Source organism: Alnus glutinosa, chromosome 11, assembly GCF_958979055.1.
Source record: "Alnus glutinosa chromosome 11, dhAlnGlut1.1, whole genome shotgun sequence".
NCBI lineage: Eukaryota > Viridiplantae > Streptophyta > Magnoliopsida > Fagales > Betulaceae > Alnus > Alnus glutinosa.
This window is the reverse complement of record NC_084896.1, coordinates 15,938,323-15,962,995: the sequence shown is the minus strand read 5'-3', so window position 1 is coordinate 15,962,995 and position 24,673 is coordinate 15,938,323. Positions and strand designations below refer to the sequence as shown.

Below are 24,673 nucleotides of genomic sequence, written 5' to 3'. Positions count from 1 at the left end.
TTGTGATGTGGCTTCCGCTCTGTGGAATAACATTTTCTCTCGCTTTGGTATTTCTTGGGTCATGCCTAGGAGTATGTTAGACCTACTTGCTTGTTGGTGGAAGTCTGGGAGATCAAGGAGCGCTACAACATGGAAGATGGTGCCTATATGCATTTTTTGGTGTATTTGGAGAGAAAGAAACCTTAGGTGTTTTGAGAACCTTGAGAGTTCCCTAAAGGAGGTGCTAGAGTTGTTTCTTCACACATTGTATCTCTGGTCATTGACTTTTTTGTACCCTTTATCCATCAACTTTGCTGATTTTCTTGCTTATTTTTCCTTTTTTAGTTAGGTGTTTCCTGTTGTATACTTCCAGTGTATGTAGGGGCGCCTTACGCTTTCAATAATACTAAATTTACTTATCAAAAAAAAAAAAAAAAATGAGATCTCCCAACAGTTTCTTCAATCTACCAGCAAGAACTTTTGCCAAAATCTTATAAGAACTCCCTACCAGGCTGGTAGGTTTGAAATCCCCAACTTCAAGTTGTCCAGTCTTTCTTTGGGATGAGAGCGATAAAAGAAGCACTAAGACTCTTATCAAACCTCTCATGCTTATGAAAGTTGTGAAAGACACTCATAAGATTAGCCTTAATTATAGACCAACAGGAACGATAAAAAGCAATAGAGAAACCATCGGGGCTCAGAGCTTTGTCTTCATCCATGCTAAGCAAAGCTTGAAGAACTTCCTCCTCTTGGAACGGTCTCTCGAGCCAAACCACATCTAAGGGGTCTAGACCAGGAAAATCTAATCCATCTAACTTGGGTCTCCAAGGGGCTGTTTCAGAAAAGAGTTTCTTATAGTATTGAGTGATTGAATCTTTTATCTTCTCGTGCTCCGAAGTACCATTACCTTCAATACAAAGACTGGAAATAAAGTTGTTTCTTCTATGAGAATTGGCAAGACGATGGAAAAATCCGGTGTTACGGTCCCCCTCTTTTAACCAAGTCGACCTTGATTTCTGTCTCCGACTTATTTCTTGCATACAGAGCACTTTTTCCAAGTCAACTTTCAGCTGCTCCCTCTTATCTCTTTCCTCCCATGCCAACTGGCGCTCATCTTCTAAACCTTCAAAAGTTTTAATTTCCTCTAGTAAGATCTGTTTCATCACTTCTATATTACCAAAAACCTCTCAGTTCCAACGAATTAAATCAGGCTTCAGATGCTTCAATTTTTTAGCTAGAACAAAACACGGCGTACTGGAATACTGGTAGGAATCCCACCACAGTTTGACTAACTCTACAAAACCTTCGGCTTTCAACCACATATTCTCAAATTTAAATGTGCCTGCTCCCCTGGTCATACCACCACAGTCGAGTAACAAAGGAAAATGATCTGAGCAAGGATGTTGAAGGCGACGCTGAATCAAGTCTGAAAATGCTCCTCCCAAAGAGGATAGACTAAGAATCTATCAATCCTGGACATAGAGGGATTATCTTGATTATTGGACCAAGTGAAAGAACCCCCAGTTAAAGGTAGATCCATTAAACCTTGATCTGATATGAACTCAGAGAATTCCCTCATAGCAGAAGTACCATGGGAAACCCCAACTCTTTCATTAGAGAAAGGAGTGACATTAAAATCCCCTCCTATGCACCACAGAACATCCCACCACTGAATAATACCTAACAGCTATTCTCATAAAAAAATGTCTATTTGGATTTGCATTTGGGCCATAGACCCTTGAAAACGCCCAGACAAACTGGTCCGTAATTGATAAGAATTTGCAGGATAAAGAGAATGTGCCCAACGCGACATCTAAAACTCCACTGTACGTTTATCCCACATTAAAAGGATACCACCCAATGTACCAGCTGCTGGAAGAGTCACTCAACCCGTGAAGGGGCCCACCCACATACTTTGAATAACGCCACTCTCAAAATTATCCATCTTGGTTTCTTGAAGACATACAACATCAAGTTTCCAATTTTTCAAAAAATTGCTGATGCTAATACGTTTTCCTGCATCATTAAGGCCTCTAACATTCCAGCTTAGAATTTTTAAATTTATAATAGGTTAAGAGCCTTACCATGATTCTGAGGGGAACGAGTTTTGGATTGACTTCTTCTTGAGTCGTAATCCACGGAGCTAGGCTTTCGTTCAACAGTGTTTGTGGGTTCGTTTTCTTGTATTTTCTCTCTCATGCGTGCAAATTCAATCCCACCTACCCGAAGAAAAGAAAAAAAAAAATCATGTGGGATCTTATTTTGTTTTTGTTAACCTGAAGATGACAACTTTAGTATTTGATTAAGGTTACTAAGTTTTCTTTCCTTTTCATTTATTTGGCCAAAACCTGTTTACTTTTTTTCTTTTTTTTCCCCTTTCTCCCATGGTGATCAATTATCATGATTTTCTTGTTATTCTTGTCCCTACTACCGTGGCTTCTCTTGTATACTTCATGTGTACATGGGGCGTCTTACGCTTGTAATGATATCACGATTAGTTATAATTTTTTTTTTCCCACTTTTTTCAAATTAAGCAACCACAAGGGAAAAAAGGACCAGGGAATTATGTACTTTAAATCTACCTTAATAGTTCTTATTGTAAGGTAAACTAAGTAATTTAACTGTACATTTCAGGAGCATGGGCTCATCAAATATCAGAGATTTGTTGACATCATTTAGTCCTTCTTGGACTTCTTTGCTATAAGCTCTGGAGATGGCCGCATTAAAATTTGGGACACATTCAGGGGTCAGATTCAGACTGAATTTGCAGACATCACAGCAACCAATGAGACAAATATATTTACAAGACCCGAAAGAGGACACCTCTCAGTTGATTATAAATGCATGAAGTGGTTATCTTTGGAGAGAAAGAAGAAAAGAAAGCTTGGGTCCTCATTATTAGTCTTAGGAACGGGTAGTGGTGATGTTTTTTATGTGCACTATATAATGATCTGATATACCAATTCACGTGTTATATGTTCTCTTAAAGTTACGTAGTTATTTTTTAGTTGTTGTCTAAATATTGAAACTTTTGGTACTCTGGTCCTAAAAATTCCTATGTATAACATAGAGATGTAGCTGGCCTCTGTTGGATGTAGCTCCCATTTTTTAATCTTCTCTATTCTCCCAACTTAGTTTCTTTACTTCTCGACTGTTGTAACCTGGTGTCACAGCAAACTCTGTTTCATTTTCTGAATGCTATTTCATATTTATCATCCTTTGTTAGTCTCTTCACCTGCTTCTTTGAGCTTTAGGACCATAGTTAATCAGTGCAGGTTGATCAAGGCCTAGACAGACCCCTATACTGTGTCATAAGCTGCAACAATTGCTGATGTCAGCAGGCTCAGTCTTTGACACCAGCACTGAATGGACATAACTGGAAAAGACAAGGTGGACATCCTGTGCTCTTGATATCCGTGATGCTTTTAATGGGGTTTAAATCCTCTCAAGAGATAAGAATTCAATCATAACTGTTTGCAAGAAACATGGTGTTGATAATGAATTATGAAAGTCTTATTGTCAAAGACTAGGATTCTCATAGGGAGCACCGGAAAACATCTTAGTTATGTGCTAGTAACTATTTTATCAATTATGGCATGCAATTTGGAGTTTTAATATGTAATTATTACTGCGACTGATAATGAATGATTTTAGTTGAACAGTTGTAATATTGAAATCTATAGTTGGGTGACCTACCACTTCTCTCCCTCTCTCTCATGTGCAGGGGTGTTAGTGCCATTTCATCTTCTACACATGGTTCATGCATTTACACAGCGGGGGTTGATGGTATGATATGTGAAATTGATTCTCTGTCAGGAAACCTGTTGCAGAAGTTCAGAGCTTCTACAAGGGCAATATCCTGTATGTCTGTTTCGTCTGGTAAATATCATCTACATCTATTGTGGTACTCTTGCCTTATAGCGGTAGTGAATGTACACATTATGCTAATAGTGGTGCTGTGTTAAGTAGATACTTAGACCGGAAATTAAATCTCAGTTTCCAGATGACTATAGTGAAATTGACAATCAATATAGATAGTAAGGGATGATTTTAGCAACAAAATTCAGTCAGGTCTCATTCAATCATGGGGCACTTATTCCCATTATTTAGAAAATGATAGTGGTTTTTAGCTAATTTTTTCTTTTCTATTTGGTTAGTTATACATGCCTCTGGTGGGTCTTGAGTTTGCAAGTACTCCCTTCACCCCTTTTTATAAGAGGAGGAGGTACCGTTTATGCTAGATCTCATTGCTTGTGGTTCAACTACTTTTAGATGAGATCACATGAATAATATCAAACGCATCTCGCGAAATTGAAAAAGAGAAAAAATAATTCTATGGCTTAATTACCTTTTTTTCCATGAACTACCAGCCATTGTCAATATATCCCCATGAACTGACACTCTTATCACCTGACCACATTGAATTTACTTACCAAAACCCCTATTCTGTCAATCAACCTCGTTAAAAAACATGAAATGACACTTTCTTACTTATAAAAAGAAAAAAAAAATGAAATGACACAAATACCCTAACTTTATAAACAAAATTTACATATAACACCCTTAGTTAAAAAAAAGAAGGGTGGCAGCCACCTCCTTGGGGGAGGGGGGTGGCAGCGCGGCCACCCCCAGCCTGCTCTGGGGTGGCCAGCGATCCACCCTTGATGGGGTCGGGGGGCCGCGCAGCCAACCTATAGGCCGGGGTGGCTCACTACCCCCCTCCACTAAAGGGGTGGGTGGTTGCCGGCCGCCCCCTTCCTCTTTTTTTTTTTTTTTTTTTTTTTTTTTCAGAAAAAATAAAAAAACCAATTTAGGTTTATATATTTGAATTTTTAATATGTTAATATATTTTTTTTTTAAAAGTGACACGTGTCATCATATTGGTGCTGATGTGGCACACTAATGAAATCATTGTGTTTTGACAGAATTTGACTGTAGGGACTAAATTGTTATTTTGGCTTATCCCGAGAACCTTTGAATTATTTTTATACCGCAGTAAGCGATTTGTAAGTTAAGCCAAACACATGGACTAAGTTTTCTTCAAAAAAACATTTTTTTTTGTTTTATTTAATTTTAAGTGTTTTAATTAGTTTTTTTAAGTTTTTAATATTGATATTTTTTATTAAATTATTTTTTGACGGTATTTATGTCTTTAAACAAAATTTAACGTCTAAAAAAAGAATATTACATCCAATTTAATGAGATTTCCTAATGGCGGGGGTTTTGGTAAGTAAATAGTAGTTCGATGCAATCGAATGGTTATCTTTGACTTTTTGTCTTGGTCAAATAACTTTTGTTAACTATTAATAGGGAGCTGTTCGTTGTATGATTTTTACTGAAGATGGGAAGTACATCCTCTCCTCTGCTGTGGGTGAAAGATATGTAGCAGTACGGGGAAGTGGTGGCAAAAAGCAGTCAGCAAGCTGTGTTCTTTCAATGGAGCACCCTGCTGTCTTTCTTGATAGCAGGTGCATTGATAGTGGGGAAGTTGATGGTTCAGGTCTATGTGTTTTGGCGATTTTGAGAAATTGGCGTATGTTATCTTTGGTTTGGACAGAACATTGAGGAACTACGCAACACCAAGCTGTGCTCTTTCATTACCTACAATCTTTGCTGCAAAATTACAAGGCATTGCCAATCCCATGTCTGGGCAGGGAGTCCTTCTACACATGCGCACTGGATCCGTCCCTCTTCAGTCTTTTTTCCACGTGTCATTTTGTTTCCATTTTTTTTTGACAAAAAAAAAAGCAATCAAAACGCCGTGCCCTCCCCCACCGACCGGAAATCCGACGCCCTTGCTCCTTCTGACCGGAAATCCGGCACTGGTGCCCATCGACGACGCTCTCTCTCTCGAACGGTTTGCTCCAGCGCCCACCGACCGGATCTCCGACGCCTTAGAAGCCCAGCTCGCTCTCTCTCGAAACCAACCGACCGGATCTCTAACAAAGGCGACGTGAGGAGGCTGCCCTTCGGAGACAACAGCTTCGACATGGTGGTCTCCGGGGTGTTCCTCCACACCATGGGGAAGGAGCACGGCCGGCACCGGCGCCCACCGACCGGAAATCCGCTCTCTCTCTCTCTCTCTCTCTCTCGGAGTCCCTCGAAACCAGTAGACCGGCCCACCGACCGGAAATCCGAATCCGACTCCGACGCCTAGCTCTTTCTCTCGAACGGTCTACTCCGGCGCCCACCGACCGGATCTCCGACGCCTTTGAAGCCCAGCTCGCTCTCTCTCGAAACCAGCCGACCGGATCTCCAACGAAGCCGACGACGCCTTTCCAAATGATTTCATTTTTTTAATAAAATGTCAGTGCCACGCTGGAAAGGGACGGACATGAGGCAGAAGAAAGGCTGATGTTTAGCATTTCCCCTGGGTAGGTCTTTGTTGCTTATGGATTGCTAGTAAAGCCATCATTTCAGAAAATTTTAGTGCATTCTGGCTCAGTTGTAAAGTTAAGTATTTCCAACGATGGGGTTCTTCTACCAATGAGTCAATCTCGTGTCAAATCTAAGAAAGGACTGGATTTACAAAATGGAGGTACGATTTCACCATGAAAACTCTTCTCCTCACTGATCAAATTTTCTTTTAATGTATTATGGGATTGCGATGCATTCAAGCCCTTTATTCCCACTCAAAATAAGCGAGACTGAGAGAATATCATGCACTAGAAGCTTTTCAAATGATATGAAAAGTCATATTTCATTGGTGAATCTTTTGAAACCTCTTTTTTATATTGATTGTGCATACTTTATGGTGGAAACATGTTTCTTGAAAGAAAGTAGAGAACAATGTAGATATAATAGATAAAGTAAGTCCCTGGAGAATGGGTTTTTCCTTGCTTTGATGTATTTGGTTGGACAATACTCATCAAACACTTTTTAGATGATCCCCCTTATCATTTAGTTATGCCTAATATTCTTTCAAAAATGTGAGCACTTTGAATTTGTAAATAACATTAGGTTTTTGAATAACGACTAAGAAGCATAAGAAGTAAGATTGCAGGGAAGCACATTTTTGGTAGGACAAAAGGTTTCCCGAGTTATAAGTTTGGCAAAAATATTAGGACCCACAAGGGGTTATAGGCTTTTAGTATCGTTCATTTGTTTTAGCTCTTAACCTCTTTTTCCTGTCCTAACACTTAGGTAACATGAGGATATGCTGTAATTGAACCTTATCAGAAATGGAAATTTGATCTCTCTGGATTATTTTCCATACTGTTTGTTTTGCAACAATTCTTAATAAATGCATAATTTGTTGAGTTATTAATTTTTGTCATATACCTTTGTAGATTCAAAGAAGTATGATCTTTTTGGTTGCCTCCAAAAGTTGCTCTCAACTTTTAACTTCAAAACATTACCTAAAAGTTTGGCGGTGACTTGCTAAAAAAAAATAGATGCAGCAAGTGACTACCATTACAATCAAATTACAAACTCACATAACAATTCGGTCAATTAATTAAGCATTCGAAGAATGAGATTACAATTACAAATCGTTCTTCATGTGGACAACAAAACAAGAAGGGGTAATTACCTTTTTCCCCCAACTTTTGCGCAAAACCCCCACAAACTACCAACTCGACCAAAATAGAGCATTCTACTACCAAACACAACTATTTTCCCCCCTTCTATCAGTTAGAAGGTTAAAACAAACGGTCAACAGGTCACGTGACCGTCACGTGCCGTTTTACATGGGGGCATGTTGGAAGATGGTGGTAGTTCATGGGGGCATGTTGAAAGATGGTGGTGGGGGCATGTTGGAAGATGGTGGTAGTTCATGGGGGGAAAATAGGAAGAAAATAAGGGTAAAACAGCATGTGACGGTCACGTGACTCGTTGACCGTTTGTTTTAACTCCTTTGACTGACGAAAGGGGGGAAAATGGTTGTCTTTGGTAGTTGAATGCTCTATTTTGGTCGAGTTGGTAGTTTGTGGGGGCTTTGTGCAAAAGTTGGTAGTTCATGGGGGGAAAAGGTAATTACCCCAAACAAGAAACAATTCTAAAGATGCCACATTCTACATCCTTAAGGTCCAAGAAATAAAATTACAGTTGATTACATAAAACAAAAAGCATTCACGCTCATCTACAATTATGACCAATTTTATCTGTTGCTATAACATAAACAAACGTAATATAAAACGAATACATAAAAACAAACAAAAGTACAACAAATAATCCCCATGACACAAACAAAGTGACATTTGATCGCTTCTATTTTTTTGCTTGTTTACGAAGTTCTTCCATAGTCTTAATCCTTACCTTCATTTCGTGTACAAGTTTACCGCCGCGTTCACAAATACGTGGTTTAAACCATTCAAAATACTTGCAATGTGGACCTTTTTTGTATTGAACGCATTCAAAGAATTGTCTTCCCGGAGATTTTTTTTTTTTTTTGTCGATGAAGTCCTTAGATATGTTCTTATACTACAATAGCATTCCTACAACTCTTCACTGCATTTCATATGATCAAACAATAAGCCAATGTAATACTACACACGAGCCAGTATAATCTAAAATGCATGAGAACACACACATATATAAATCTCAATATTTTATTTGATAATTCTCAATCACGAACCAGATTTACAATGTTAGCTGCTAGTGAAGGCTTCTGAGCAAAATTTCTTCTCTAATCCTTTTCCACCAATGAGTTTGTATAGGCTCATGCAAAATTTTATCTCACAATTTTAAATAAGCTCAATCACAGGGCAAGGCTGCCGAGTTTGTATAGGCTACTGCTTTCCCTACACTTACCGCCCAAGGCATAATGTTACTTCATCCCAACTCTCGCTACTACTGTAATGTACAAACTTCCTTTCCAGCATTCAAGCAACTCAAAAACTATCCCAGGCATCAGCTACTGTAAGCCAAAGCACATACCAAAGATTGTGTTCCTAGGTTATCCAGGATTTACTTTCTCTAATTCCAATGCCAATCATAGACTACAGACAAATTGTGTGACAATCCCATCAATTTCCATGTTATTAGTACGAAAAATGCATTTCTGAACTAATGCAGGATTGATGATGATGAGAGATGCCCACACCTCAAAAGCATTAATGAACTGAAGAGTCATCTTTTAAACTGGCTAATCTAGCATCCTTAAACCTACAACAGTCTTTAAAATATTGTCCAAATGCAACAAAAAGAACACTAAATCATGCATATCATCTCTTTGATCCCTAAGTTTATAATTATTGGAAATTAATTCCATCAATGAGATATGTCATGTGGATGAACGCCAAGAAGAGATCGAGACCAAACTCCACCTGATTTGCAAAAGATACTCTCATATGGATATAGGTCAGAACTCCAAATAATAGAAGTAAAGAAAAAGAAAAAGATCAATCTAGTTTTACAACCGTGTCAATATGCATTACATAAGTTCAACTTACCATCATGCCTAAAAAGAGAATGTAATGTTCATATAAAACACCTCTTATTTCCAAGTTCTTGAACTGCCAGTCTATGGGTTCACAAACTTTTAATCTTTTAAATTAACAAGTTAAATTACAAAGCCAACGGTTTACTTCAACATAAAAAGCAAATCTCATAAAAAGAACACATACACACACACACACACAAACATTATAAGACTAATTAAATTTGATTAACAAATATGAAAGAATATCGAAAAAATTATATGCCATTAGTATGCACCTCCTCTGGTTTCTCCAGTATATAAGACAAATTTTCCTTGTTTACCATTTTATTAGATCTTCTCGATTAAACCTACACAACATAAAGCCATAGTAGATAAGCACATCATCAATTGTCTTTTAAATGAAACAGACATCATTATAATTATCTATATGATGCTTAATAAGTACAAACCAATCTACTAGACACCTGAGTTAAATGTATAATCATATGATACCATATATATGTCTATCAAATAGTGTAATGGTCAAAATCCATCATAGATCGTTATCAAAAAATCCTATGAACTGATCAAACAAATTGATCTTTTCATTGTCTAACTTTGGTACTTTCATCAAAATCAGAGAGAGAGAGAGAGAGAGAGAGAGAGAGAGAGAGAGAGAGAGAGAGAGAGAGAGAGAGAGAGAGAGAGAGAGAGAGAGAGAGAGAGAGAGAGAGAGAGAGAGAGAGAGAGAGAGAGAGAGAGAGAGCTTATGAAGCAGTCATCGTTGATAGTGAAAATATACTTCTTGGAAACCAAGAAGCTGAAGCACCAACAGGCAGAGTCCTTGACTGAAATGCAAGAAGCCTTGGGACCCAGATTCCGATTGATGTCGTTGCGGTTGTGAAGCCAAATCTCACCCAAAATCAACTAAAGACCCGGATTTGGAGAGAAAATCAAAAGGAAAAATCTAAAAAAAGAAAGAAAGAAAACCTTACGTTGGATGGGCTCGTTGGCGGTGGCGGTTCAGCTGGGCTTGCTCGTGGCGGTACGGTGGTTGGGTAGTCGGATTCGTCGGAGCGGAACCGGAGATGGAGAACGCACGGTACCTTTGGACCGAAGATCCAGAGATGGAGCTGGAAGTACCGGTGGCGGTGGTAGCTGGTTGTCGACGGTGGCAGGCTCATGGGTGGCGGTTGGTAGGGTTGAGGGAGGAGATGGAGAGAGAGAGAGGGAAAGATTGGGGGGAAAAATTTTGGGGAAGAAAGAAAATGGTTAAAGCGTTTAACAAACGCTAGATTTGAATTTTTTTTCTTTATTCTTTATTCTTTTTTAAAAAAACAAAAAAATTGAGGGCTGACATGGCGTGGTGCCACATCAGCAGGTGATGGACATTTGAGGGACGAATGATCGCAGGATAGAATTACTCCTGCTACACTTACTCCCAAAGTCCCACACCCATTTTTTACACCCTGACGTGGCAGCAGATACATCACATACTTTTACTGTTTTTTTTTTTTTTAGAATTGGGGCACATCACCGGAGGAAAAAAATAACGAAAAAAAAAAAGAAAAGAAAAGAAAAAAGAAAACAAGAAAGAGGAAGAAGAGGGTGGTGAGGGGGGAGCGACAGCCCAGAAGGTGGGGTGGCGCTGGCGGTGGGAGGAGAGGCTGCAAACCACGCACACCAGCCGACCACCCCAACCCCGACCCCGACGTGGTACCTCTGACAGAAACCCGAGCGTCCCCGTCACAGCCTAGGTGGAATATGGACCCGACCCGCCTCCCTCCGTCACTCTCTCTCCAACAGATCTCTCCGGTCGTCCCCACCTTTGCCGGCGACCTGCCTCCCTCCGTCGCAGATCTCTTCGGCCGTCCTGAGCGTCCCCGCCTCCCTCCCTCTCGTTCTCTTCACCATCTTCGGCAGATTCACCGGCCGGACGTGGTACCCCGACCCCGACCTCGGGCTTCGCCGGTAAAACTGTCTCCGGCCATCCTGAGCGTCCGGCATTCTCTCTCTGGAGCTCGGCGATCCCATCTTGTTTTCTTTTTCTTTTTTTTCGTTTTTTTCCTTCTGTTAATGTGATGTGTCTCTTTTTCTTAAAAAAATAATAATAAAAAAAAAAGAGTGAAAATATGTGATGTAACTCCTGCCTCATCAAGTTGTAAAAAAATGGGTGTGAGAGTTTGGGTGTAAGTGTAGTATTTTCCTAAAAAGAATGTTTCAACCCTGATGCAAAAATTGATATTACAATTTAAATTGTAAACCACATAAGAGCACTTGCATAAGGCAAATAAGGAAATACAAAATATTGCAAGATTCCTCAAAGAATATTAGGCATAACTAAATGATAAGGGGGATCATCTATAAAAAGTGTTTGATGAGTATTGTCCAACTAAATACATAAAATCATGGAAAAACCCATCCTCCAGGGAATTAATTTATCCATTATATCTACACTAAAAAAATTGTTCTCTACTTTCTTTCAAGAAACATGTTTCCATCATAAAGTATATATGCACAATCAATATAAAAAAATAGGTTTCATTCCCCAAATTTTTCCCCCTTCTCATCTCCTCTCCCGCGCTCCTCCATCTTCCCTCTCCCTCCCACCTCCGGCCGAAAGCCACCCACCAACGACCATCAAAACCCAACCTCCGAGCACTGGTGGCCACGCCGCCCAACCTCTGGCAACCTGAGTTCTAGTTTTCACCCAAAAGTTCATCCCTCCATTTTCATCTTCCCTCTCCCCCGCCCAACGCCGCTAGAGAGGGCAATGGGATAAAGGTTGGCCGACGTGAGAGAGAGAGAGAGAGAGAGAGAGAGAGGGCGATGGGAAAAAGCCAGATGCAGGGGGAGAGAGAGATCGACCAGATCTTACAGAGAGAGAGAGAGAGAGAGGGCGATGCAGGGGGAGAGAGAGATCGGCTAGATCTACCAGCGCGGCGGATCGGAAGAGAGAGAGATTGAGAGAGATAGAGGGCGATGGAAAACTCCAAAGAAAGGGAGACTAGTCCCCGGCCGTCCATCTCTCCCGAGCTCCAATCGGCCGTTTCTCTCTCCGTCTCCAGCACTCTCTCTCTAGTCGTTAGCCATCTCACCATTAGGGGAAATGATTTGTGGGGACAAGTAACCGTCCCTCAACCTCCTCTTTGTATTAAACAAATGCAAAAGTGTCATTTGATGTCACGTCAAAGGACACTTTTGAATTAAAAAATCACTTGTTTAATAAAAAGAGGAGGCAAGGGGACGGTTTCCTGTCCCCTGTTTATCAGGACTCCACGACTAGTTCGGAATGTTCTCCTCTCTCATTTTTTTTTTTTTTTTTTGAGTAATCTCATCTCTCATCTTTGCTTTCAAAAAAAAAAACACACACACAAAATATGATGTGGTAATGCCACGTTAGAGTGTATATATTTGGGTGTGCGGAGTTGGGTATAAGTATAGCATTTTTCAAACAAGAAAGAAAGACAAAACAGGAACCAAACAAACAAGAAGCCCACAACACACAAAACAGCCCAAACAAACAAAGGACCCAACAACCCAAAACAACAACCCATAAGGACACTAAAATTAAGAATTAAAATTGAAACAATACAATCAGAAAAAATTTCGCATGTCATTATGGAAAAATAAATGATAAGGGAGATCATCTAAAAAGTGTTTGATGAGTATTGACCCATTATCCAGGGACTTACTTTATCTATTATATCAACACTAAAAAATTGTTCACTACTTTAGTTTCTTTCAACAAACATGTTTCCATCATAAAGTATGCACAATCAATATAAAAAAGGGTTTGCAAAATTAAGATTCACCAATGAAATATGGCTTTTCATATCATTTGAAAAGCTTCTAGTGCATGATATTCTCACAGTCTCGCTTATCTTGAGTGGGAATGAAGGGTTTGAATGCATCGCAATTAATCCCATATATAATACATTCAAAGAAAATTTGATCAGTGAGGACAAGAGTTTTCATGGTCAAATCTTACCTCCATTTTGTAAATCCAGCCCTTTCTCAGATTTGACACGAGATTGACTCATTGGTAGAAGAACCCCGTCGTTGGAAATCCTTAACTTTACAACTGCGCCAGAATGCACTAAAATTTTCTGGAATGATGGCTTTACTAGCAATCCATAAGCAACAAAGACCTGCCCAGACATAAGGATTGGCAATGCCTCGTAACTTTGCAGCAAAGATTGTAGGTAATGCAACCTTGTGACCTATAGAGGGAATGTCCTCAAAAGATAACGAGACTTTCGTGGGCTTGGTGTTGCGTAACTCCTCAATGTTCTGTCCAAACCAAACATAGCATACGCCAATTTCTGAAATCGTCAAAACACGTAGACCTGAATCATCTAACTTCCCCAGTATCAATGCACCTGCCATCAAGAAAGACAACAGGGTGCTCCATTGAAAGAACACAGCCTGCTGACTGCTTTTTGCCACCACTTATCCCCCACACTGCTACATATCTTTCACCCGCAGCAGAGGAGAGGATGTACTTCCCATGCATCTTCAGTAAAAATCATGCTCCGAACAGCTCCCTATTAATAGTTAACAAAAGTTACTTGACCAAGAACAGAAAGTCAATGAAGATAACTAGACAGATTAAATATTCAATATTCGTGTATAGAGAAAAGAGGAAAAAGGTGTTGATACAAAACGAACATAGAACTGCATAACACCTACAAGATACCCAGAAAACTTCTGTATCTTTTTGTGATCAGAACAGTTAAAAATCTTCAACTGTGCAGCTGCAGTTGCTAATATTTTCCCATCTGACTTGGAGAAATACATATCCAAGGTGGCAAAATCAGCCAAAGAATAATTACAACAATCATTTATTTCAACTCTGACTCTTCTTGCTAACCACTTGCTAAGCTACTTCATTTTTGTTTAGTATTATAGAATTTGGGTTAATTACCTTTTTAACTCATGAACTACATGTCATTGTCAATATACCCCTATGAACTGACACTCTCACCACCCAATAACATCGAACTACTATTTACTTACCAAAATCCTCTGCCTTTAGAGAATCTCTTTAAATCGGATGTAATATTCTCTTTCTAGACGTTAAATTTTGTTTAAAGGCAACAATACCCTCAAAAAATAATTTAATAAAAAATATCAATATTAAAAACTTTAAAAAACTAATAAAAAAATTAAAAATTAAATAAAAAATAATAATTTTTTAAGAAAACTTAAACTAAAAAAATAAAAAAATAAATGTAAAATCAGTCCATGTGTTTGGCTTAAATTACAAATCGCTTATTGTGGTATAAAAAATTAAAAATAATTCAAAGGTCTTCAGGGTAGGCCAAAATAACAATTTAGTCTTTACAGTCAAAACATTTGACAAATTTTGTTAGTGTGCTACGTCAGCACCAATATGATGACATGTGTCACTCTTAACAAAAAAAATATAATAATATATTAAAATTCCAATATATATATATATATATATATATATATATATATATTCTTTTTTTAAAAAAAATAATAATAATTAAAAAAAGAGGGGGGACTGGCTAACAACCCCCTTCGTGAAGGGGGGCCACCCCCAGCCTATATATATATATATATATATTCTTTTTTTTAAAAAAAATAATAATAATTAAAAAAAGGGGGGCTGGCTGACAAGCTCCTTGGTGAAGGGGGGCCACCCCCGGCCTATGGGGTGGCCACACAGCCCCCTAGCCCCATCAAGGGTGGCTCGTAGGCCACCCTAGAGCAGGCTGGGTGGCCGCGCTGCAACCCATAAGCCGAGGGTGGTGCGCGAGCCACCCCCCTCCCCCAAGGAGGTGGTTGCCGCCCTTTTTTTTTCCTTAGTTATTATTATTATTATATTTTTTTTAATTTGTTTAATTTAGGGTGTTATATGTAAATTTTGTTTATAAAATTAGGGTATTTGTGTCATTTCATTTTTTTTTTTTTTTATAAGTAAAAAAGTGTCATTTCATGCTTTTTAAAGAGGTTGACTGATGGAATAAGAGTTTTGGTAATAAAATTCGATGTGGTCGGGTGATGAGAGTGTCAGTTCATGAGAGTATATATTAACAATGACCAATAATTTATCGAGGAGAAAAAGTAATTAAACCATAAAATTATTTTTTTTCTTTTTCTTTTTCAATTTCGTGAGATACTTTTGATATTATTCATGTGATCTCATCTAAACATAGTTGAATCACAAGCAATGAGATCTAGCATAAACTGTACCTTGTCCTCTTATAAAAAAGGGCGAAGGGAGTACTTGCAAATTCAAGATCCACCAGATGCAAGTATAACTTACCAAATTGAAAAGAGAAAAGTAAATAAAGCACAATCTTTTTCTAAATAATGGGAATAAATGCCCCATAATTGAATGTAACACACCCGATGTGACTTTGATTATTTTGGTAAATTTGTATAAAGAATAATGGAATTCAATGGATGATTGTTGTATAGAAAATAAATGAAAATTGAGAATTACAAGTATAATCTAATTCGAGGTAGATCGGGCCTCCCATTATCACTAAGCTATCACAAAACAAATACAAGAACATATCAATTCGCATGAGCATTCTATTACAGGAAAGCAGTCTTTTATACAATTCTCCTCGATCCAAACCAACTAACTAAATTGTAACAATCAACCCAATTGCTCAACCCAATTGCTCAGCCCATTTGCAGTAACCAATCTAACTACTGGCAGCCCATGTCCAACTACACGTAGACCTGTCAGACAATTGCTGATGATGGTGGATTCGCTTCGGCATGCCCATGAGGAGCTTGCTCGGAAGCAGGCGGAACAACACCAGCACCTCCTGCAAGAAATGCAATTTTTGCTTAAAGGCAAAGAGCCGGTGGATATCAGTATTAATGACGGCAACGAAGAATCCAGTAGGCAGGAAGATCACGCTCCTGTTTTTCAGCCTGAGCATCCTGAGGGTATCGTAAGTGGCAACGGTGAAATCAGCGGAAATGTGACTCATAATTTCCAGAACAATTCTACCGCCGAAATACCTCACAGTCGGCCTTCTTGCCTCAATTTTCCGAAGTTCAATGGTGAAGACCCTGAAGGTTGGTGTTTTCGCTCTACCTAGTTCTTTGATTACTTCGTTATCCCTGACCCACAGAAGTTTATTATTTACTGGGTTCCACATGGAGGGAAAGGCGCTGGGTTGGTATCAAGAATTGTGTAATAGCAACACCTTGACTACCTGGCCTGAGTTCCTTAATCTTTTACAGACTCGGTTTGGCCAAAAAGATAGAATGGTAGAATGGTGTCCGGTCGTTGGGACAGACAATTCCTCACTCCGTAGAGTATGAAGAGCTACCTTCAGCCCAACAAAAGATGGAAGATAACCATCCCCTGTTTCAAGAGCTTCCTCAACCAAGTAGATTGGGGTTGGTCGTTCCTGACTATGTAGTGGTGCAGAAATTTCAAGATCGGAATGGGTTTTGTCAAGATGAAGAGAAGGTGCTTGATGGTTTGCTGGAGTTGAAATTGGAACTCAGGAGTGCTATATTTTTGGCATCTCATTGGTGGGTCTTTAGGATAAGATGGAAGCTGCAGAAATTCCATAAGGCAGCGATTGCATCTTGGAGGGTATTTGGGTCTCAATACTTGAAGGAAGATGAGATGGATGTTGTTGCCTTAAAGCACTGGTGGCGTTGGAATCCTGTGGCTGAGGAAGGGAACTACCGAGAAGCACTGGTCTCGACTTGGGACATTTCGTTGCTGGAACCTACTTGAAAAATTTTCATGCGTGAAGTTGTAAGCGAAAGAAAATGTGAAAACAGGGACGTTGCAACGAAGCCAGTGTGGACTTGGAGGCATTGATGGGCATCCATTAAATAAATACTGGGTTACCTCTTCCCTTAACCAGCACCTTGAGGGCAAGGTGCTTAAAAGGGGTGAGTAATGTAACAGATCCTTTACTTGGATACTTATTTAGCATGTTAGTTGATTAGTTGATTTGTAGTGGTTATTGCAGTTAGCCGTTATTAGTTAGCTGTTATGCTAGTTGAGTCTTGAGTTGCATAAATAGAGAAGAGAAGGCTGAGAGAAGTATCTTCAATCATTGTATTATTTTTGGAACAAAAAGGAGATTAGAAGATTGGCACTTTCGAATGCGGCCATTTCTATCCAATTCTATACAGATTTCCATTACTGATTTTACATTTCATCCGATTCTTCATCAATTCATCACTTTCTTCCATTTTAATTCTAATTTCATTACAAATTCCATAAGTCAAAACTCTAGATTTCCGTTAACAGATTCAGATCTGTTGCACGTGCGTGCTCTGGAGGAGAAGAAAGAAGAAAAGAGAAGAAAGAAAAAGAAAAGAAAGAAAAAGAGGGAGAGGCGTGCGAGTGAGGGAGAAGGATCCGGAAGAAAAGAGAGAGAGCGAGAAAGAGAAAGGAGAAGAGAGGAATGGAGACATATGTTAGTGTCTAAGTGATTGGGAGGAGTTAATATTATTTTTTTCTAGTTAACCGTGTGCTGACATGTGGCAAGGAAATTTTCATTTTATTTTAAAACCCGAACCTCCATAAATTACAGCAGAAACCCCAAATCTATTAATTCTATCATTTAACAATTAATATGTAACTCCACATTAATGTAAACTATACTTTTATTAATGTGATTAATTATTTATTTAACTAGGGCCCGCTATAATTATTATTTATCCTAACTCTATTGTATTTTTATTTCCATAATATAAATATTATCATCTAGCATATAATTATTAATTTAATCTATTTAACAAACATAATATATTAATTGATAAACTCTCTATTTAATTTCTCGATCTTTACAGTGACACCAAGTTACAACAGTCAAGAGAAGTAAAGAAACCAAGTTAGGAGATCGAGTAGAGAGGATTAAAAAATGAGAGCTACATCCGACAGAGGCCAGCTACATCTCTATGTTATACAAAGGGCACTTTTAAGGACCAGAGGACCAAAAGTTTCAATATTTGGAGAACAACTAAAAAGTAACTATATAACTTTAAGAGAACATATAACACGCGATTTGGTATATCAGATCATTATATAGTGCACATAAAAAAATTATCTCTAACTAAAATTTAGATAGTAACACCTCTTTTCACACTGATCTCAATAGAACCAATCATTCAGTGGGATACCCTTTAATGATAAGCATACGTCAACAAAATTTGAGGAAATATTTATCAAGATTACAAACGACAATTTCCATATGTTTATGCTCTCTAGACATGTTTTTTCCTTTTTTGATGAATAACTCTCCAGACATGTATCTATGCCAATCATACAATACACTGGGAAAGCATTGTGAAGCACGAAACCAATAACGTAAAAGTCCTCTTTCGCAAGGTAGAGGCTTTTCAAAACGAAATCATCAAGTTAAAAATAGTCAGGCTGTTGCACCAGCTGCCTCCAACTTGTTCGGCCTAATAATGCGGAGCAAGTCTTACGAGGTAGAACTAAAAGTAAATCAATTTCATGTCCCCACTTGATTCAACTATATATTAACAGATATATATATATATATATATATATATATATATATATATATATATATATATATATATATATATATATATATATATATATATATATATATATATATATATATATAAACTAAAACTATTCACAGATACCACAAAAAAAAAAAAAAAAAAAAAAAAAAAAAAAAAAGAAGAAGAAGAAGAAGAAGAAGAAGAAAAAGAAGAGAACCTTTCTTAATCCATGATTAATTAGCCAATATTTTCCTTTAAAACTAACAAGAGTGAGCTTCTTTCTTCCTCCTATTAGCCACATGCTATGAGGTTGGGTTATAAAGTCATAGATACAAACAAAATTTCTACAAAATAAAGTGTTATCTTTAACTTTCATCTTCTGCTAACTGTTAGAACAGTTTCTGGTATGGTAGTTGATGAACCGGAAGAGCCTATCTCTGCTGTTCTACAAAATAGAAAACTACATTGGGGGGAGTCCGACAATCCCGCTCCGATGCTTTTGTCAGTATTATCCCTAGTGTATATCACTCTTAATCACAATGAGCAATCTAATCTTTACCTGTCCAGTTGTGAGGTAGTTATACATAAATTGTTGAGAGCAATCCGGTTCTTCCATTGGACCACGTGTCAGATCCGGAGCGTTTATCGACTACCTAAATTGTGGGATTGAGGTATATGCTCCATGATCACTGCCAAGTCGGTCTTTAACCGACTTGAGATCGTGGAGTCGTGGTTCGTGCTCCACGATCATTCTGGAGTCGGTCATCAACTACCCTTAGATCGTGGGGGGACCTTCCTTAATAATAGCTATTGTGCAGATCGTGGGCTTTCGTTCCTGGTCGCCACAAGGTCGGTTAATAACCGTCCTTGATCTTTACTTGGGGTCGGCGATTTACCGACTCCGTGTATGATAGTTCCGGTAATTAACCGAAAAAGATCCTAATGGGCTGAGATTCTGGTCCATTGGGCAAAATCGGGATTATTTCCCAACACTAACCTATGTACAAAATAGTTAAAGAGTAGATCTGCTCCGAGCAAACTAAATCTAAGACAATGGTAGCCAAATATTCTAGAAAAATTTATTTAAACCGGCCATGAGATTTAACCCTTCACATCGAAGTATCCAGGCTGTGAGAGTTAACCCCTCGCACCTGACTAACCTTCATTAGATCATTCAAGAGAACCGATCTAAAAAAAAAAATACCTCTTGTTCAAAGAAAAAACACAACTAGCAAACAACATGCAGCGGCCAGGGAGGAGATTAACGGCACAGTACGGAAGTAGATGGACGGATGCATAGCGAATATGCCAAAATTGCTGATCTGGTTGAAGAACACCTATAAACAAAAGAAAAAACTAAAATGGGAGGGGAAGGGTAAGAGTGGGGAGTAGAAAAGAAAAGAGAGAGGGAGAGGGAGAGGAGTATTCACAGCATAAATCACGGGAGTCAAGAAAAGGGATTAGACGACTATACAATTTTAATAAGAACTACTTTTGGACAAATTTTCAAACTAAATTTTTGGTGAGTGTTAGTACTTCCCCCACCTGGACACTTATATATATATATATATATATATATATATATATATATATATATATATATATATATGAACTACTTTTGGCTAAAGCTTTTACGTGCTTCTTGGTTTGGGGTCTTAGGTCATAATTTGAAGTTTAAAAAGCAGCTGCAATTTCAAAAAAGAAAGAAAAAGAAAAGGAAACCAAGAGAGGTTTATACATGTAGTAATTTCCAAGCTATTTCCAATACACACTGCTGTCCAGAAAATGCGCGCGTGGATTATTCAAGACTTGCCAACAATATTGCATTATTATAAATTTAATATTTTTCAAAAAAAAAAAAAAAGAAAAAAAAAGAAAGAAGAAGAAGTCCTTCTAGTCTCCTGCACACTTCAATATACTCTACATGCAGATGAAACATAAATATTCAAGAACTTCGCAGTAACTAAATATAAACAGAAACTATCCAACAGAAACATTAGCATATTTAAACCATGCAAGTATGCAACTGACGTAGTCTACAAAAGCTGGGAATTGTAATTGTAAATAAAGAAAGCACATTAATTGGTATTGGACCCAAAGAAAAAGCCAGATCATGACTCATTTTAGATGATCGAATAGGACTAGTTTTACGCGTTCATCTTCAACTACATACCCTTGTTCTAGAGAATATAAATAAGAATATATTTTATACATGCTCATATATCGAAATTTAATTTCCTGGTGGTTTGAGGTTCCAATATGCTAACTTCCAAGCTCCACTCAAACAAGCAAATGATATATAATATATATTACATTGTAGAAACAACACAGTACTTCTAAAAGGACATAATAAATATGTGTGTTTCATAGTCTGATTCGTCTATAAGAGGAAAAATATAGTAGAATAAAATGTCCTACTCAATTGAATTGAGCTTACATGAGCACTGGTTTGGTTGGTTATAATTATTTTTTTATGGATGAGGTTTCTGGTTAATTGGATCATGTGTGCAACTATAATAATGAAGTACATCTTGTGTGCCGCAGTGCCGGTGCTAAGGTGCATATGTATATGAAATTATGTATGTGTACAATCTCCAACTCCTTTAGGGATTATATACATATATGATTTATATTTGATTGTAATCAAATTTAATTTCATATTATTTTCTTCTATTATACTTGTATGGTCTTTACATACCCTAATTATCCTACTCTTTCTCTCTCATACACACCCGATGCACGCGCACACACAAAAGCATGCATGTAAATTAGGGTATATATAGTATAGTTTCCGGTGTGGTGTGAACACGGCTCTTCCTTCTAGATTCTTCAGACTTTTTCCAAGAATTCTGCAAAATTAGAAAACCCAAGAAACCCTTATGGGGGTCTACTTCAATGCTTAAGTAAACTTTTGCTAGAGAAAAGGTCTGCTTAATTCTCACAAATTCAGTTTGATTTTATACCTGGGGTTAGGGCCTATTTATAGGCTGAATCATCTGCACCCTTACTGCTAAGGTTTCCTTATCAACCTTCGAGCAGGATCTTTTGCAACAAATCTGAGATTTGCCTTAATCCTGGATTTTCAAGGACTGGGCACGATCTTAAAAGATTGTAACTGTAACATCCATCTTTAGATCGTGGAATCCAAACCCGGGTTTCCTGCGATGCAGTTAATAACTGAGTTCTCGAGACATGCTTGTCCCGGGCCTTGGCTGGCTAAGTTGAATCTTGGTTCAGGGATGTCTGCATTCCCAGTTTCAGTCTGACTATGTCTCCTATCACGTATTCTCGGGAATAGCTGTCTAGTGTCTATTTCTCAGGATTTGACTATCCCAGGAGTCCTGCTATATCTTGAGTACTTAGTATCTGCCTCTTGTGATTGTTCTATCTCGAGAGTTTTGTTGTTTTACCTTCTAGCTTGGGCCGGTATTGGCCCGAAGTCCAGTCTAACTAGAATTATTTCCAACATATATCATTAATTACATGATTATTATCTTATTTGTATGAACCTTTTTTTTTTTTTTTTTTTTTTTTCTGATTTGGAAGTGCCCCTGTGCTATATGAAAATATGTAATATTATAAATATCACCTGGATAGACAAAAGGATTCGATTAATTGGAAAAATGTAACAAAGACAATTTTTTTTTTCATACAAATAAAAACCATAGTGTGGGTGTATCGGGCGTGTATGAGAGAGAGAACTCACTTATAGAAGTAGATAAAGTGTAGGGCTATACAAGCGGTTGTGGTTAACGGTCATTAGCTATTATAATCACTAACTGCAACCGCCTAAGACGGTTATTGAATTTTAACAACCGCAATCGCTCCGCTTAGGTGGTTAGCAGTTATTAAATCCTATAAACAGCGGTTGGTAACCACTTTTTATATGTGGACTGTTGGGTTGGTTTTTAGGCTTTTTAAAATTTTCATTTTCATTTAAAAAAAATAATAATAAATAAGGGCTTATCAAATAAGTAATCGAAAGAATCTATGTCGTATCCATTGACAAAGGTACTATAATTCTCCATTCCCTATAAAATTAAACAATATATACAAAGAAAAGTGTAAAGAATTATATATCCATATACATAAATGAACTTGAAAAAATAAAACGGTATAAGTTGCATAACAAGCTTTCCAATTCAAATACATATTTGGCCGATGAGATTTCCATCAAACCCGCTTAATTTGTTACCTTAAAAATGAACTGTAGGACCTTGGGAAAAATTGAATAAGGCACTGGAATCTTAGATTTAATGGCTCAAAGATAGTGATTTGAACTTTTTACAGATTTTAAAATATTGATAATAAATTGTGATCCCAAGTATAATCTTTGCTTGTTATCAAAGAGAATAAAAAATTTAGAGCGGATGGAAGATTTATTTATTTTTAAATAAAATTAAATACATCACTTTGTGTATCAAAGTTATTTTTTTTTATATTAAATATATAATATAAATATTTTTATTATTTATATCTAAGGGTAGGCTATTAGCGGTTATTAACCGCCTACTCTTATCCCTAAAATCGCTAACCGCTTTGCCCTAGGTGGTTAGTGATTATTTATAACCGCCATCAAAAGCAGCTAAGCGATTGGTGGTTATAAGCAGTTAACGGTTACAGTGCAGCTATAACCGCCTCGTTTGTACTGCCCTCATAGAGTGCCCCTTGCATATCTTGAAAAAAAAAAAAAACTCACATTGTTGCAATTATTTCTTTGAGAATGGGAAATCAAAATGAAACTGATAATCCTTTTAGTCTCGAATTCATATATGCAAGTATTTGTTTAATACACCTTTCTTCTTTCTTCTTCTTCTTCTAGTAATTTTTATTTTATACAATTGCATTAAAAAAAAAACACCAAAACCTTTTTAAGGACTCTAAACAATCATAAAAGCTTCACTTCACAAACTGTTTTGATTAGAATAAATATTCAATCAATTTGAGTGTGTGCTTCGAAAAATATGTCCTATAGAAATATCTTTTATTACGTGACCATTCTTCTTGTTGAATGATCACGTTGTCCCAAGCTTCATCTCTCTCATGGGTTCCAATCTATGTTGCTTTTTGTTCAAGTAATTATGCATGACATGCACAAGTATTTTCTTATCATGCACGTTCCTAGAAGTTAATGTCTTGAACTCTATTATTCGTAAAATATTACAAAATGATTTTATCATTTAAAAAAATATATATTTAACTTTTACTTAATTGTAAACGTTATTTCGATCCCTTACCTCTTATGTTGATATGATTTCTCAATTTAGTCAAATTATATTTAGGGAATACCTGAATTTTTTATTGAATTTTCTGTTAAAAAAATGTATTATTGATACCTTTTTTGCCTTAAATGATTTCCATTCCTTCTTTAAGATCCCTAAATATAATTTAGATCATCGATCGATGTCTTTACTGAATTGTGTTTCATACTTACTTTGAAAGAAAAAAAAAATTAAAAAAAAAAAAAAAAAAACATATATAGTATGCTATTAATTTCTAATCTTAGTGCTCATAATAAGGGGTCAATTAAGCATCCTAAGTTTTAACGTTTATTTAAATCAATATTGAGATATGTTTGTTTTTCATAGTTTTAACGCTTAAAAGATAGGCAATAATTAAGTAAGCTCCAATAAAACATCCTTTTAAAAATATCACCTTCCCTTTTTTTTCTTTTTCCATTGTATGATAATTTGCGTTCACAATTTAAAGTAAGTATAATAATGTACTGTAAGTCTATAATAACTTTGCATGGGAAATAATATCAATCCTTGAAATAATGTTACTAATTTGTATAAACAATATTCATCCAAAAAAAAAAAAACAATATTTATTGCATGA

The 24,673-nt window shown here is 37.2% G+C and overlaps 2 protein-coding genes and 1 pseudogene across 2 annotated transcripts; 2 read left to right on the top strand and 1 right to left on the bottom strand.

Annotated features, from left to right (window-relative positions):
- Positions 1 to 515: 515 nt before the first annotated feature.
- LOC133881144 (uncharacterized) lies at positions 516 to 1,142 on the bottom strand. Its single transcript, XM_062320098.1, has one exon. The coding sequence runs from the start codon at positions 1,140 to 1,142 to the stop codon at positions 516 to 518; it is 627 nt and encodes a 208-aa protein (XP_062176082.1).
- Positions 1,143 to 2,617: 1,475 nt separating this feature from the next.
- Positions 2,618 to 24,673, top strand: part of LOC133881143 (uncharacterized) — a 75,853-nt pseudogene continuing 53,797 nt past the window's right edge.
- On the top strand, positions 16,002 to 16,696 carry LOC133882611 (uncharacterized). The gene is made up of 2 exons (XM_062321818.1): positions 16,002 to 16,405; positions 16,574 to 16,696. The coding sequence occupies exons 1-2, from the start codon at positions 16,078 to 16,080 to the stop codon at positions 16,594 to 16,596; spliced, it is 351 nt and encodes a 116-aa protein (XP_062177802.1). The 5' UTR covers positions 16,002 to 16,077; the 3' UTR covers positions 16,597 to 16,696.